Here is a 14,914-nt window from a genome sequence, read left to right on the forward strand (position 1 = left end):
AAAATAGTTGAAATTAGTTAAAATATTGTAGGAAGGGTCCCCTCCCCAGAATAAAATATTCCACAGGATAAGAAAAGAAACAGATTATAATATTTCCCCTAAAGAAAAAGAGGAGAAAAATCTTAACAATGGCAGAAAGTAGCCCCAGACATTCCTCCACTAAAACAGCCTGCAGGCAAAGCTTAAGGAAACGAAGTTTCATTCATAAAACAACTAGATATAGGGCTAAAATTGATTACGCAATCTAAGTGCTATAGCTGTCTTGATTATTTCCATGAATTGTAGGTTTGTAGAAATAGATTAAAGAGCCCCTTACAGAAATCTGGAGTAGATTAGGAGCAAGCAAGAACCCCTCCCTCCCTCCCTCCCTCCCTCCCTCCCTCCCTCCCTCCCTCCATATATATATATATATATATATATATATATATATATATATATATATATATATATATATATATATATATATATATATATATGATTTTTACAACCCCTGGTAAGCCCCAATTATGGGAGGAAGCTAACTGCTTCCATCATCTGTCAATCGGCTCGTCACAAGAGTCCATCACGACAGAAACCCAATATTTTTACTGTTGCCTTTGTTATATTTGTGTTTTTTTTATTTGTGCTGATAAATAAATAAATTTATTTATTTATCAGCACAAATAAAACACACACACACACACACACACACATATATATATACACACACACACACACACACACACACATACACATACACATACACACACACACACACACACACCAAGAGAGTGATTCACAAACTGTCGTGATACACAAACTGCCTTGATGTTTTTTATGTTATTTCATATTACTATTACCATTAAATACCTGGTTCAAAATACACACACACACAAAATAAACAGCATATTGTACATTTAGAATAAGGGAAAAAATATTTTAGGTATCAAATCTACGGAACACCCTGTTTGCAACTTAGTTCCAACTGATAAACCTACAAAACAGTAACAAGCACCTCTACTTGTGATGAAAACTACAGAAATCAAGAAGGAAAAGGGCAAGCAAGTAAATCTGTCCACAGACTAAATATTCTTCCTGCGATTTTATGTCAAACAAAAAAGGAGAGCTTATAGTGTCCAATTGTCCAAAGCTCTAAAACTCTGTTCTTCCCATCGTGACCTCCAAACTAAGAAGAGGAAGAGATTGGGGGCGGGGGGGGGGGGACTTCATTGCCTTGTGTGCAAAGATTAAGGTGCTCCAGATGTGCAAATGTTAGAGAATGGACCAAATAGGCAGAAAGCAAATTCCAGCCACCTCGGGAAATATTGAGCAACATATAAATGCAGGCTCTGCAAATAGCATGAGATTGTGGGAAGGAGGGGGGAAAGCTTTGGCAGATATATCCACCCTTAATCCTCCCAGGATACCTCAAGAGGGACATTTGCTCAAGAATGCAAAGCACATACACACGCAGAAAGAATGGGCTGGAAATTAGTGGAGCCAAATATCAATTCACAGCCGTATAGAGCATCCCATCCAATAGAAAAAAGAGGCTGCAGTCATTTGCTAGCAAATCATCCCATTCAGAGTAACAGAATGGATTCCAGCATCTCTTTTTCCCTTGCTTTTAAATCCATTATTGAGATTCACTGAGTCCCAATAAAAGCTAAAGTAATTCCAATCAAATGCAGGCCAGAAGGAAATTACTTCTCATATATGCCCCAACCCTAAAATGGTCATCAGTATGGCAATTCATTGTACCAATAATACACATTTTTCCATCAGTCCTGTGGCTGCTAATTAGCAAAATGTCATGTTGCCATAGACTCACTGAGGTTCTATCATATTCTGCCCAAAACTGCTCTTCATTTCAATTGGGTTTGTCAAGGCTTCCCATTCTGCTGTTACGAATAATTTTGAAGCCTATGCCATTTGTGATGGCCAAACCACCTTACTTCGTGACACGGCTATCCTTCAATGCTTCTTCTATGCTTGGCTTGCAAATGGCAACCAAGTGGAAACTGCTGAGAACTCCATTATTCCCAGGCCAGCTGTTTCACTTAACTTCTTAATCTACATGAGCAGACAACTCAACATGACACACACTCAGACACATGTGCTCATAATTAAAAGGAGAAACAAACCCTTGAACTTGGTTTTTGTATGGTTTTCTACAACGAACCCTGGGGTTGGGGGGTGGTCCAGGAGCATTCTTCGAAACTGCCATAATCATGGTATTGATCTAGCTTTAATTGTGTTCAGCATGGTTCATTCTTCTGTTTCTCCGTGTGATTGCTCACTCATGAGACTAGGAACAGGATATTCACATGGAGAGGCAAATAAATGTGAGAACTGGGTATTGGTGTGTAATTCTTCTTGTCGTCTGTTCCCTTGGCAGTATCTGATTAGGGTCATATTTTAAAATCTGACTAATAATATAAAAGGCAGACCGTCTAACCAGGCCTTTTTCTTCACTGTGATTTTGTATCCAGTCTCGAACTGAATGCCTTACGGAGTTAAATAATTTGAGACAGCAGGGCAGTATAAAGTATAAATTACAGAAAGCAATGGAGTAAAGAGATTGTATGTTGAATAAATTAAAGCTTTCAGTTGCAAGAGCAGTAATGAGTGAGGAAGAATTAGGAGCCATGGAGGCAGTAGGACAATGGAGTCATTTTAAACTCTGGTGGGAAACTGAGAGCACCTTCGGTGTTGAACTGAATTTACAGTCTCAAACCAATAAAATTTTGGTGTTTATTTTCTGAGTTATTAGTTATTAACATTTAAACAGTATTATTAAAATGTGTTGACAAGCTTTTGCCCTGCCCCTGATTTTACATCTCAGTCCCATCCTTTCAAGTCCAAAAAAATAAAACAATCAATAAAAAAAATAATGATAGGATCCTAAGCAACAGGCTAAAGGACTTAAAAAGCTTTTGTGACTATGCAGGGGGCCCTTAACATTTGTAGGAGGGGTACTGCTACAGAGACAGTGAAAATCCTACCAAATTGATCATATCATAAATGTGGAGAGGATGGAAATTGTTTACCTTTTATTCATGGTTTAGAGGAGTTTAATTTTTTTTAAAAACTGTCCAATCAATTTTGCAACGGATATGAGTGCTCTTTCTTTCTCTCCTCAAAATGGTGGGGGATAATGTCATTGTTTTTCAATAGTCATGGCTGGAGAAGACTCTTTGCCCTACAAGCAAAAGGAAAGCTTGGGGGATTGGCGGAATGCAAGTTGCTCTCTATTGAGCAAACCAATATGCAAGGAGGCAAATGCTATGGCAATGCAGAGAAAGAAATTGTCAGGTTCCAACCAAGATATGGGACACATGTCTTAACATGTAGAGATTGGGCTTGCTCTTTAGTTGTCCCATGCTGATTTATTGAAGACACTTTGAAATGAGGGGGGAGGATTGCTACCCTCTCTGAAGACAAGCTCAACATGCAAAAGGATCTTGATAGGTTTGAATTGTGGGTTAGCAAAATGCAGTTCAGTAGTCCAGGTTTTGCATTTAGGAAAAATCAGTGCATAGATACAAGTCTATAAGTAGTCTAAGAGCCGAGGTGGCGCAGTGGTTAGGGTGCAGTACTGCAGGCCACTTCAGCTGACTGTTATCTGCAGTTCAGCGGTTCAAATCTCACCGGCTCAAGGTTGACTCAGCCTTCCATCCTTCCGAGGTGGGTGAAATGAGGACCCAGACTGTGGGGGCAATATGCTGACTCTGTATAAACCGCTTAGAGAGGGCTGAAAGCCCTATGAAGCGGTATATAAGTCTAACTGCTATTGCTATTCCCAGCAGTCCTGCTTGTGAGAATGGACCACAGATTAAGCATAAGTCACTTGTGTGTTACAACTGCCAAAAGAACTAATGCAGTCTAGCCAACACTAGGCCCAACCTGGTCCCTACCAAATTACAGCATATGAATGAGTCAAGTCATTTCTGCCTTCCGGCTGAAATTAAATAAAATCCAGCTACCAAATCCTATGCCACAGAGGGAACATTCAATAGAGGAGAGACAAGCAGAAAGCAGAAAGAAATACAGATACCGGTAGTTAGTAAACTGTAAGTGACCTTGGCTGATCCATAAAAGCTAAGCAGGGTGGGATTTTGTTTTGTACTTGGATAGGAAGACACCAGGAAATCCCTGGGCTGTGAAATGGTCTAGGAAGTCACAAAGCATTCAGGAAAATGGAAAAATTGTGCTTATACTCTTGCCAATGAAATAATAGTCCAAGTAGTCAGCAGGAGTCAAACATGGTTCAAGAGAGACTTTATAATGACTTCTTTGACTCACAGAGGCCATGAATCATCATCACAGGATGCGTTTGTGTGTGCGATGGCAGTACTATCTTAAAAACACCTTCTATTGATTGCAAATTCCCATTTCTGTCTCTATGCATTTAATAATCACTTAGCAGCTAGCATGCATTAAAGGAATGGTTCTACCACCACCAGCATCCATGCCTAGGCGGATGTGATGCCAATCTTGTCTAAGATATAAGGGGTGGATGGGTGGGAATAGCTATTGTTCAAATGGAAGATTCATCACATTGAAATAGTTACAATACAGGAAAAGAGTCAGTCTCGCACATTTCTTTTAAGGAATCAAGGAATGGGAGAAGGCAAGGCTTAGCCAAAGTAAGGATTCTGTATCTCTTGCTGTTCATTTCAAGTTTGCTCAGCATCACTATCAGATACAGGTCTGTAAAAATGAGGGTAATTCTCTTTCAAAGTCTTCTCTTTGGCATTTCAGAGTCAATGGCTAAAGCAGAATGGCTGAATGTTTCTGAACAAAAAAACAAGCATATGATCGTTTCAATCACTTTGCCTGTGATTGCAGGCTTCTTCCATCTCAAGTTCAGCTCCAAATAAAGTAGATTTATTTTTCCAAAGGAAAAAAGGGAGAGGGATCCTGATCTGAGGAAATCATTGGTATGTTCTGCCAATGATTTCCTTGGACCAGAGTTCCTCTTCCTTTTCTCCTTGGGAAAAGTAAATCTACTTACTTTATTTGGAGCTGAACTTTTTTTTTTTTTTTTTTGCCATTGATTCAAACAAAACAAGAAAAGAAGGAATGTTGCAGTTTATGGTCAGGGCAGTCCCAAAACATGTATTTACTGTCCCAGGATCAGTAACAGTTAAGCTGTTTTATTAGCACCTCACTCTAAAGTAAACAAATGAATAAAAAATAAAGAACAAATAATGTACTGCATGACACCAAACATCTGTCTACTCTGAGTATCGGTACCTATGCTAGAGACGTCTTTGTAACAAGATGATGTAGGTAATGCTAAAGTTCTTTTCTCAATGAATAATAAGTCCAGGAACACTTTTTCAACTACCCAAGCTGTTTCAAAGCTACATTTTCATAATACAAATTTAAATCTCAGTCATACTACCAGAGTGCATATGAATATTATTCTAGAGATTATGCGGAAACTAAATTGTCAATTTGATCATTAGTGGCTGCTGTTGTCATTCACTAACACAGATTAAAACTTTAGTTTACTGCTTTTCCCATTTAAAAACACCTCTCACAAAAAAGCAGTCTCTAGTTCAGTCAATTTTCCAGTAACACCCCTTTTTAAATCGCCTTTCATCCATTCGTATTCCAACATAATATAGAATATACACAATAAATTACAAAAAAACTAACACAATTCAATAAAACACTTTGCAATCTAATAACATCTAGACAGATGAGGGGATGAAATCAATTAAAATGTTTGTACAGATAGATACAATTTAAAATAGCATCTAAAATATTGCAATGTAGACGGGCTTTCTTCTTCTGAAACCATTGTTAAAAAAACCTACTTTTGAAGAATGCTGGAAAATCCAGTTGGAGCAAAACTAACTCTAAATTTAAATCCTGGGTATCAATTGTTTATTTTTATTTTCTAGCTTCATTTAAATGTTGGTTTTAACCTTTAAAACTTAAATCCCAAATACCTATGGGACCACTTCACTCCTTATGAATCAATCAAGTTATTAGACTCTGTATGGCAAGCTACTGTTATTTACAGCACTGGATAATTGCTTAATGTATATTTCACTTTGTGATGTTACTGTTTCATATATTAAAAAAATGTTTTTCTTGCAGGATGATTTTTTTTTAAATGTACATTTAAGACAACTAAATTGTTTTTGAAATACAAAATGAAATATTCAAAAACATTCACAGGAAAGAATGAAAGATGCCATGCAATAAATCTAACAATCTATTGCCAGCCTATTTTCTCTCTATGGTAGTCCTCAACATACGACCAATGATATCAAAATTTCTGTTGCTAAACGAGACAATTAAGTGAGTAGTACCCCATTTTATGACCCTTTTTGCCACAGTTGTTAAATGAATTGCTGGTTAGGAAGGAAGGAAGGAGAAAAGAAAGAGGGGTAGGAAGGAGGGAGAGAAAGAGGAAGGGAAGGAAGGAGGGAAGGAAGGAGAGAAGGAGAGAAGAAAGGAGGGAAGGAAGGAGGGAATGTAGAAGGAAGGGGGGAAGGAAGGAGGAAAGGAAGGGGGAAAGGAAGGAGAGAAGGAGAGAAGGAAGGAGGGAAGGAAGGAGGGAGGGAAGGAGAGAAGAAAGGAGGGAGGAAAGGGGAAAGGAGGGAGGGAAGGAAGGAGAGAAGGAAGGAGAGTAGGAGAGAAGAAAGGAGGGAAGGAAAGAGGGAGGGAGGGAAGAAGTAGGACCGTTGTAAGATAAGATGGATCTATGGGATGGTAAGAAAGCAATTTTCAAGTATATTGTCAACTGTAGGGAAAAAATTGTTATAAATACATATTATTAATAACAGTTATGAGATCATATATTTGTGAATGTGTATAGGAAATTGATAAAATAAAAAATTGTTAAAAAAAAAAAAAGAATTGCTGAAGTTAAATGGATCATGTGGTTGTTAAGTGAATGTGTCTTCCCTCATTGTGAAAGACACCTGGGAAAGTTACAAATGGTGATCACATGACCCCGGGACAGTGCAACCCTCATAAATACATGCCAGTTGCCCAAGTGTCTGAATTTTGATGATGTTCCTCCCCCCCAAGAAGGCTACAACAGTTGTAAGTGAAAACTGGTGAAAAGACACTTTTTTTCAATGCTGTTATAACTTCAAGCTGTCACTAAACAAATGGTTGTAAGTCAAGGACTACCTGCATCCCAAAGGAAAAGCCGCTGTTGAAAGAGTGATGCCTTTTAGTCCCCAATATTTCTAATTTGGGGGACATCAAACTCTCCTTTTTAAGCATTCTGATCCTGCAAGCAAGAACACCTACAGCTTTTTTCTTCTTACATACTGTACAACTTATCATGCTCTCCATAACAACTCCTGTGTAATTGTGAAATCTATTACATTTATCTTACTCAATAGTAAAATATGAACCAATCAATTAATCAATCATAACTTTCTCTTTGCCCATGAAGTGCATGCCGAATCTAGACAAATAATATAGAGATGCAATATAATTCCCCTCGTGATACATCAATATTAAATCTTGTCTTTTATCATTTTTGGAAAAAAAAAACATGTTAAGATTTCATACAACTCACAGCATTATACATCAATGATTCATGACAACCAAGCTTATATAAAAAGTATCCATAACTCCTTTAAAATAAATTGAAATGACAGCAGGTAAGGGAAAATTTTGGCCAGTAAAGACAATCTGCTCTCTAAAAACTTTATAGACACTTTGAGTTTATTCTAGCAATGTTAACACCATGAAATATTAGTTGCACTGTCACAAGGAATGGTGGTATAATTTTCGGCATACTCTAGAGTCATCTAAAAATAGTAATAGAGTGAATACCAATTCGGTATATTGGAACGCCAGGGTTGAAAAGAGATACAGAAAAAAATACTAGCTGAAAACCATATTAACAAAGTGATACTATCATCTGTTGTGATGAAAATAATATTTTTACGTGCTGGTTGCAGTATTCCCCAGTATTGGCCTATGTATTTATTCCTATTCTATCTTTAAAAAATCAAATCTATTTCTTACACTCCCTGGGCAATTTAAATTGAACATCATAAATCTTAGCCAGAAATATTCTAATAGCACAGGCATATTACATGAAGAAAATAAAATGGTGTGCTAAAAATAAATTTGCTAAAACTAAACAGGTTGGAAATGGCCAGGTGCTTATCACATAATTTTTGCTCATGGCCAAAATACTGAAAGAAGTTACATTTTCTATTACTATATGTAACTGGGTAGAAAGTATTTGTAAATAATGTATCTGCCTGAAATACTCCTGGGACCTGTACTGGACCCCACAATCCCACTTCCCCAGACCAGTCAAAGTGCTCAGGAATATAGTCAATCCTACCTTAGAGTTCATCATTTTGAAAATCATGATTATGTCTGCATGTTAGCATACATATTGGTTGCAAAGGCAGAAGACAACGAAGTACACGAATAGGAATAGTAAGAAAAAAAATATGCATATATAAATAGACGTTTGCTTTTGTATGTGCGGTCCCTCAGATTATCCCGTGATACATGGGTGGGCAATTCATAAACTTCCCATTAACATTTTTGTAGAGGCAGGATTTTAATAATTGTTGTTTATTACAATTCCCTCTCCCAAACTTCATGTCTCCATATTTCAACAAGTAATACTTCTGAATGATAAAATAAGCAGAAATATGTCACAAACCAACTGATTTTTTTTTTAACAAAAAGAGCTACCAAACTTTATATTTGTTTGCAGAATCAAATGGTTCCATCTTTTGTCAGGCCATATAGAAGTTACAATATGCAAATAACATACACAACTAGTTACGTTGCTCTTGGCAATAAAGAGTTTCAGACTGATCCCTCAGTTCTCAATATTCACTCGGTGGTTAATAATGCAGCGGAATGAACCAGTGTTAGGATAATGCAAGTTTTCTCATCTCTCCCCAACTATTAAACCTCAGAGAGAAGAGGAAGAAACTTAATGAAGTCACATTCTCACCAACCATCTGCTACAACTTTGAACCATGACAATTTCCATTCAGGACACAAATCAATTAAAGATTGTGACAAAGAAGACGTTGTTTTTTAAAAAAAAGAGTCCCGAAAAATGAATTATACTGGAGCTTAAAACCACAAACCCCAAAGTAGGTTTGTTCAGAAAAGATAGGAAAGACTAATAGTAAAACAAAATGCAATCTGGTAAGGATCAGCTGTTGTTGTTCCTAGACTTACATATTTATTCAAGCTGCATTACATCCCATTAAGAGACACTGTAGGGACCCCTTTACATTATATTATAGAAGACACATAATGAATGGCTCCTCAAGAAGGTCAGGCTTCAGCTCTGCAACCTTAAGGACTTCAGAGGCTTGAATGCCAATGTTAGGTGCTTTGTCTAGGTTACTAGCTGCACAAATAAGATTTAACAAAGGATTTCCTTAGTCATCGTATACAGATTGCTGGAGTCAAATAATCCTATTTCATTCAGCTTTTCAGAGGATGCAGAAAACACACACAGAGAATTTCAGAGGCACAGGAATTCCGTTTTCCAAAATGCGCTCTTTTCTTTTATGCATCACTTTTCAATGTATATCAAGTGAGTTTACAATCATATTTGCTGTCACTTTCATTCATGCCAGACCTTTCCCTTATTTGATTGAGATCCGAGTTACTGACTGTTGCATCCTTGTTGAAAAATGCGAAGAAAAGGGGAAAGGACAAGAGACAACACTCCACAACTGAGCATCTGACCCAAGAGCTGAAACTCAGCAACAGTTCACATTCTTGCTTTTTCCTCTGAGCTAAGGCAGAAGACAAATCTCTCTTTTCCATGAAGAAAAACATTTGGAATTTGAAATAAATAAGTACTGGATGTCACTGAACATTGTTCACTGAGCATCTGCTGTTTAAGATCACCCTTGATTGATGACAGCTATTTTTAATTGTTGCTTTTAAAATTTAAATGCCCCCCTGAGACATGTTATAAGTGTATTAGCGCATGGCAGGAGGCCTGCGAGGTGGGAAACACAGAAGGGGTATTTTCATGTCATTAACACTTGAATCCAAGAAATACAATGTAAAATAAAATAACCCTGAGAAACAATAGTCAAAAGGGCTAATCCCCAATAGATGTTTGTATGTTTGCCTTGACAAAGGTTTTTTTTCTGACCTTGATATATGCCAAAATGAAACATTTGTAATTATTTGTGCATTTTTCAAAGACTTTATAAAGCATTATAAAAGAAGAAAATATTTATGTTTGAGTAGATTATAAATTACAATCATGTAGCCACTTCTGGACTCTTAAATTAATGTAAATTGTAGAAAAGGTGTTAGGAGAAAAATGACACGAGAAATATTCCCCTCTTTGTTTTTCCTCTTACACATAGCACAACATCACAGAAATCACATTCTATTTGCACCATTTAAAAATATGCTTATTTTAACAGTTGCAATAGCAAAGGCGAAAATCTGTTCCTTTTCATTGAGATATATATTTTGGAATGAAATAGGTATTGCAGAGATATGCTTTAAAAGGAGGGTAAAAGATCCAAGGAAATAAAAATTAAATTTTTCCTTACCTGTTTTTTCTTTAATTTCACACAAAACATTAAAAAGTGCAGGTTTCATTCTGTGACAGTTCAGAGCATGTTTTCTGCAAGGAAATCAGAAGGGTTAGGTTTGAAGTGAGCCACAGAAATGTGAATAGCTTTAAAAATAGATTACAGGGGATTCCTTATGCAAAAAAGTATTAAAGGTTATAGCTCAGTGAAAATTGTGCCCAAGTGAAAAACAGCAATTCAATTTTTTTTACTGAATAGGATATCAGCTTGGTGATTGTAAATGCTACCAAATAGGCACCGCTATTCCAGCAGCATCCATAAACTATACTTGCTGGCTAGGCTATTAACTGATCAATGCCAGCAGCATGTAGAAGTCTTTTCAGTGTTTAATGATGATCTTATTCAACCACGTAGGGAACTTTTGTATCTTCCACTTCCTTTTTTCCTACTCTATTCATCCATGCCTTACAATTCTTTGTGTTGAAGCTGGAAAGGTTTGAAAGCTCTTTAAGGAAACCTGAAGTACAAAATAGCTATTTTTAAATACAATAGTATCAGAATGCAGAGCTATACTGCCAAAGAGAGAGAGAAATATCTAATAAGGCAGGTTGGAAGTGGAGAAAACAATTACTTTCATGTTCCTCATAACTTACTGGCTTCCTTAAAGGAGTAAAAACCATACAGTAATATCAAGATATTAATCAGGATAACAAATCATCCCCATCACCACTACCATCATGTTGCTATTCTAATATGCAAAAAGAGAGAATTTATATGGGTCATTTCCTGCCCCACTTCCTTCTGCCAAAATGGGCCAGTTGCTGTTTGTTTATTAGGTTGATTAGTTTCATGTCCCAGCAGATGCCCATCGAAGGAAAGAAACAATCTAACATTGCTGTAACAATTACTATTTCTTTGACAAGTAATCTCTTCTGAAGATATGCTGCTATAATATGCAAGAAGTCTAATCTCATTGGGCATCAAAGAATGGGTTTGAGAATCAAAATTACATGTCATCAGAACATGAACATTTTGGTGCCTCGGGCAGGAAAACTGAAGAACCTTCTCATTCCACTGATTAACATGGATTGCAATCCATTAGGCAGGATTCTTTCACCAGCAGCCCATCATTTCTAAGTGCAAGAGAGTATCCCACTGGTGAGTACACAATGTGTTGGAACTGCTTTCTTTCCATTCCTAACAGTACCCCAAATCCATGACTCTGTGTCTCGCAACTGGCACACTAGCACACAGTATATTTTGATTTCCCAAATATCAGAATTATTTTAAAAAAAATAGTGCAAGTAAAATGAAAGTTTGCTAGCACATACTTTAAAAAATATCTTTGATATTTCCAATCAAAGCAGAAAAATAATGAAATATGCATTTCCTTTTAAAAACCTTGGTCTGCTTTTTAAAAGTCTGTAAGCAGAGCTGCATACACAGGTATGTAGAGTAACAGGCGACCAGAAGCATATGGTTGGTATTGATTTTCAATTAGATTAGCACATTTAATAGTGTCTATACACACTAAGTATTTAAACCAAACGTCAACTCTTGCAACTTTTAGAAACATCTTTCCTCTGCTTTGTTTTATAGCAATATTGGGAAGCATCATTCAGCAGAAGCTATTGTTCATCAAGTCCAAGGGTTCTAACAAAACAAGGTTATGAACCCTGCACTTCTTGGCCCGGTTAATGCTTTAAAACTATGCTATGTGCCTTATACTAACAAGATTCAGTAACAAGAGCTACTGAAATCTATGGAACTTACTTGTAATCGCTTAAAGAATTCCACTGTTAGTTAGTGCTATGTATCAATACCATCTCAGTGAATATTATGTGTTACAAACCACGTTAAGATATGCAATTTACCATTGACACGAAGTCTAACAGTCTATCCCAGGAAATGTTCTTCTAGGAGAGTGCATTCATATAGTTATATACACTGATGTGTGTTTTAAAAGCTCCATTTTTAAAATGCACAGAGGCACTAAAAGTGTAACACTATAGTACCAACACTGAAGTTTTACAAAATAATTCTAAAGGGTTTTTTTTAAAGCCTGCTTCTTTTCCCCAACATTCAGCTTGAAGATAAACAAATTAACATGGTGACTTGTGAAAACAATTGCAATGCTAAAAATAAAAGTATTGTGCAAATTGGCAAATGCTTCAATCTGCACATTAGTAACAGGCACATACAACGTGCCTTAGATTATGACCTGCTGTTTCATATAAATTCATGTGGTTTCATATGTGGAAACACATCCCGGAATGGGAAACTAGCAACATTTACAGGCTGCATTCTACTATCTTCTAGGCTTCTTAAAAGACTCAATTCCTTATGGTAGAAATATATATTTATCCTTTCGAATATCAAACACAGAAAAAAACTGAGTTACCAATGCAACATCAATACTTGCTATCACAAGAGGAGAGGAGATTATTCTGTTTGTACAAAGGGGCCACCAAAGGGAACAAGTATTAAATGATATTAAGCTCACTGATTTTCAATGGGATTAAGTGTGATTAAGTTTTTTTGGACTGTACCTAAAGAGCTATGGGGAACAGCTTTCAACCATGGCCTTCAAAGGTTTACTTTTTTTGCTGTTTCAAAAACAGGAGGAAAAAACACCAGCCTTTTTATAGCCAGTCTATTTGCATTTTTTCTTTTAAACAGTAAAAATCACTCAAAATATTTTTGGAATAATGTCTGCTACGATAATCTATTTGCCTCCTCTGTTAGATAGCAGATGCAGTTTGGATATTTATACCCAAAGTTCAATCTCTCAAATATTACATATTAAATATGACATGATTTAACTTCTTTTTCAGATCAAATACAAATTAAATTGGCTATTTAAGACTTTCAGCTCATGAACTACTACAAACAAAAGCACATGGGAAGCTGCAGCTCCCAACTCAAAACAAACCATCCAGTCAAGTTAGCTGTTTAGCCTTGTCTAACTTAACTAAAGTCAATCACAAGAATAACATCCATTCCTTGGAGCCTCTTTTTTCTCTGAAGACCTAGTAAAAACGCAATTTTAGGCTATTACGGCCGTCCAGCGAAAATCTGATATTTCTTCGGGGTTACTTTGTTTCCGAAGGCTAACGAGAGCACAGAAAGGCCAAGTATTCGTCTGGATCATCTCCTCGAGTTAAATACGTGTAAGTATCACCTTCGTCGTCGTCATCACCCAAGGACTCACCTGGCCTGCGCTTCATCCAAACTCTGATCGGTGATGGTCATGATCTGCTGTAAAATGTCCCCGATGTCTTGTTTTCGTCCCCCCTCGGTTTCAGTGCCGGCAGCTCCGTCCGGCATATGTTGGGACAGGCCCGGGTGGCCAGCCATCCCCACTCCGGCGTGGGAATGCATCAACCTGGGCTGATCATCCATCCCCAAGACTAGGCGCGGACGGGTCCCCTTCTTTTTCCCCCCTTCTCGAGCTTGTTCGGGAGCGCGCTTCTTGGAAGAGAGGAATCAACTGCTTGGACTCGCCTTCCTTCCTTGCCTTTCTTCTTTGGGTTTTCAAAAAAAAGAATAATATGATCCCTTAACGAACCTCAAGGGAGGGAGGGGAGGAGGGGAGGAAGCAACACTCTCGGAATTCTTGCGAGGAGGCTGTCGGCTCCAGCAGGCAAGGAAGCGGCGCACTGGAGCAGGATCAAGACGAGAAAGCCGGATCGGGCTCGCTTTTTGCTCTTTCTTTTTCTCCCCGTCCCAGCCAGGTTCTCGCTTTTCGCTGTGGAGGTGGCCAACGGAGCAAGCGCTGGAGGCGGCCGGCGGGTCGGCTAAGCTCCCTCTTAATCCTTCCTCGGGCCAAAAAAAACCCGCCTCGAGCGGAAAGGCGAAGGAAAGAGCCGAGCAAACTTTCCCTGCCCGCCCGCCCGCCCCGCTCGGGAGCCAGATGCTCTCTCCGAAAAAGAGCTTGGCGCTGCGCAGAGCTGACGGCGAAAGGCACAGCCCGACGCCTCGGCCAAGGTAGGGAGGAGTCTCCCCCCCCTCAGTTCGGCGTCTCGGCGAACTCTGGAGAGCCCTTTTCCCAGCCTCCCTGCTTTGTTTCAGGCTCAAGCTCAGGACTCCTGAAACTGACACAGAAAAGGCACAGCCAGGAAGGAAGGAGGGAGGGAGGGAGAGGAGGCGAGCAGATGGGTGGTGCTGATGAGAGAGTCGAGAGGGCGGCTCGGCCTCCTGATTGGCCGCCGCTCGCCGCCGATAACTCCTCCCCGCTTTCGCCATCACCGAGCCCCCTCCCCCCCCCCCGCGGGCGGCTGCCTGTCAGTCACCGGGTTCAGAGGTGCGCGGCGCTGGAGACTCCAGGCCTTAAAGAGGCAAGCTGGAGTTAGAAGGGAAAAGGGGCTCCTGCCTTCGACTTAGTGGGTCGGTTGATGGTAGTG

At 38.6% G+C, this 14,914-nt stretch overlaps 1 protein-coding gene across 3 annotated transcripts in view; it reads right to left on the reverse strand.

The window, feature by feature from the left end:
* PBX1 (PBX homeobox 1) overlaps positions 1-14,627 on the reverse strand; it is a 316,860-nt gene extending 302,233 nt beyond the window's left edge. For all 3 annotated transcript variants that reach the window (XM_032227031.1, XM_032227030.1, XM_032227032.1), the window contains exons 1-2: positions 13,723-14,627; positions 10,530-10,603 (exon numbers count right to left, since the gene is read on the reverse strand). In XM_032227031.1, the coding sequence (XP_032082922.1) occupies positions 10,530-10,603; positions 13,723-13,913 (265 nt within the window). In that variant the 5' untranslated portion in view covers positions 13,914-14,627. The remainder of the gene's footprint in view (positions 1-10,529; positions 10,604-13,722) is intronic.
* Between the last annotated feature and the right edge of the window lie 287 nt (positions 14,628-14,914).

Source organism: Thamnophis elegans, chromosome 11 (assembly GCF_009769535.1).
Source record: "Thamnophis elegans isolate rThaEle1 chromosome 11, rThaEle1.pri, whole genome shotgun sequence".
In the NCBI taxonomy this organism is placed as follows: Eukaryota; Metazoa; Chordata; class Lepidosauria; order Squamata; family Colubridae; genus Thamnophis; species Thamnophis elegans.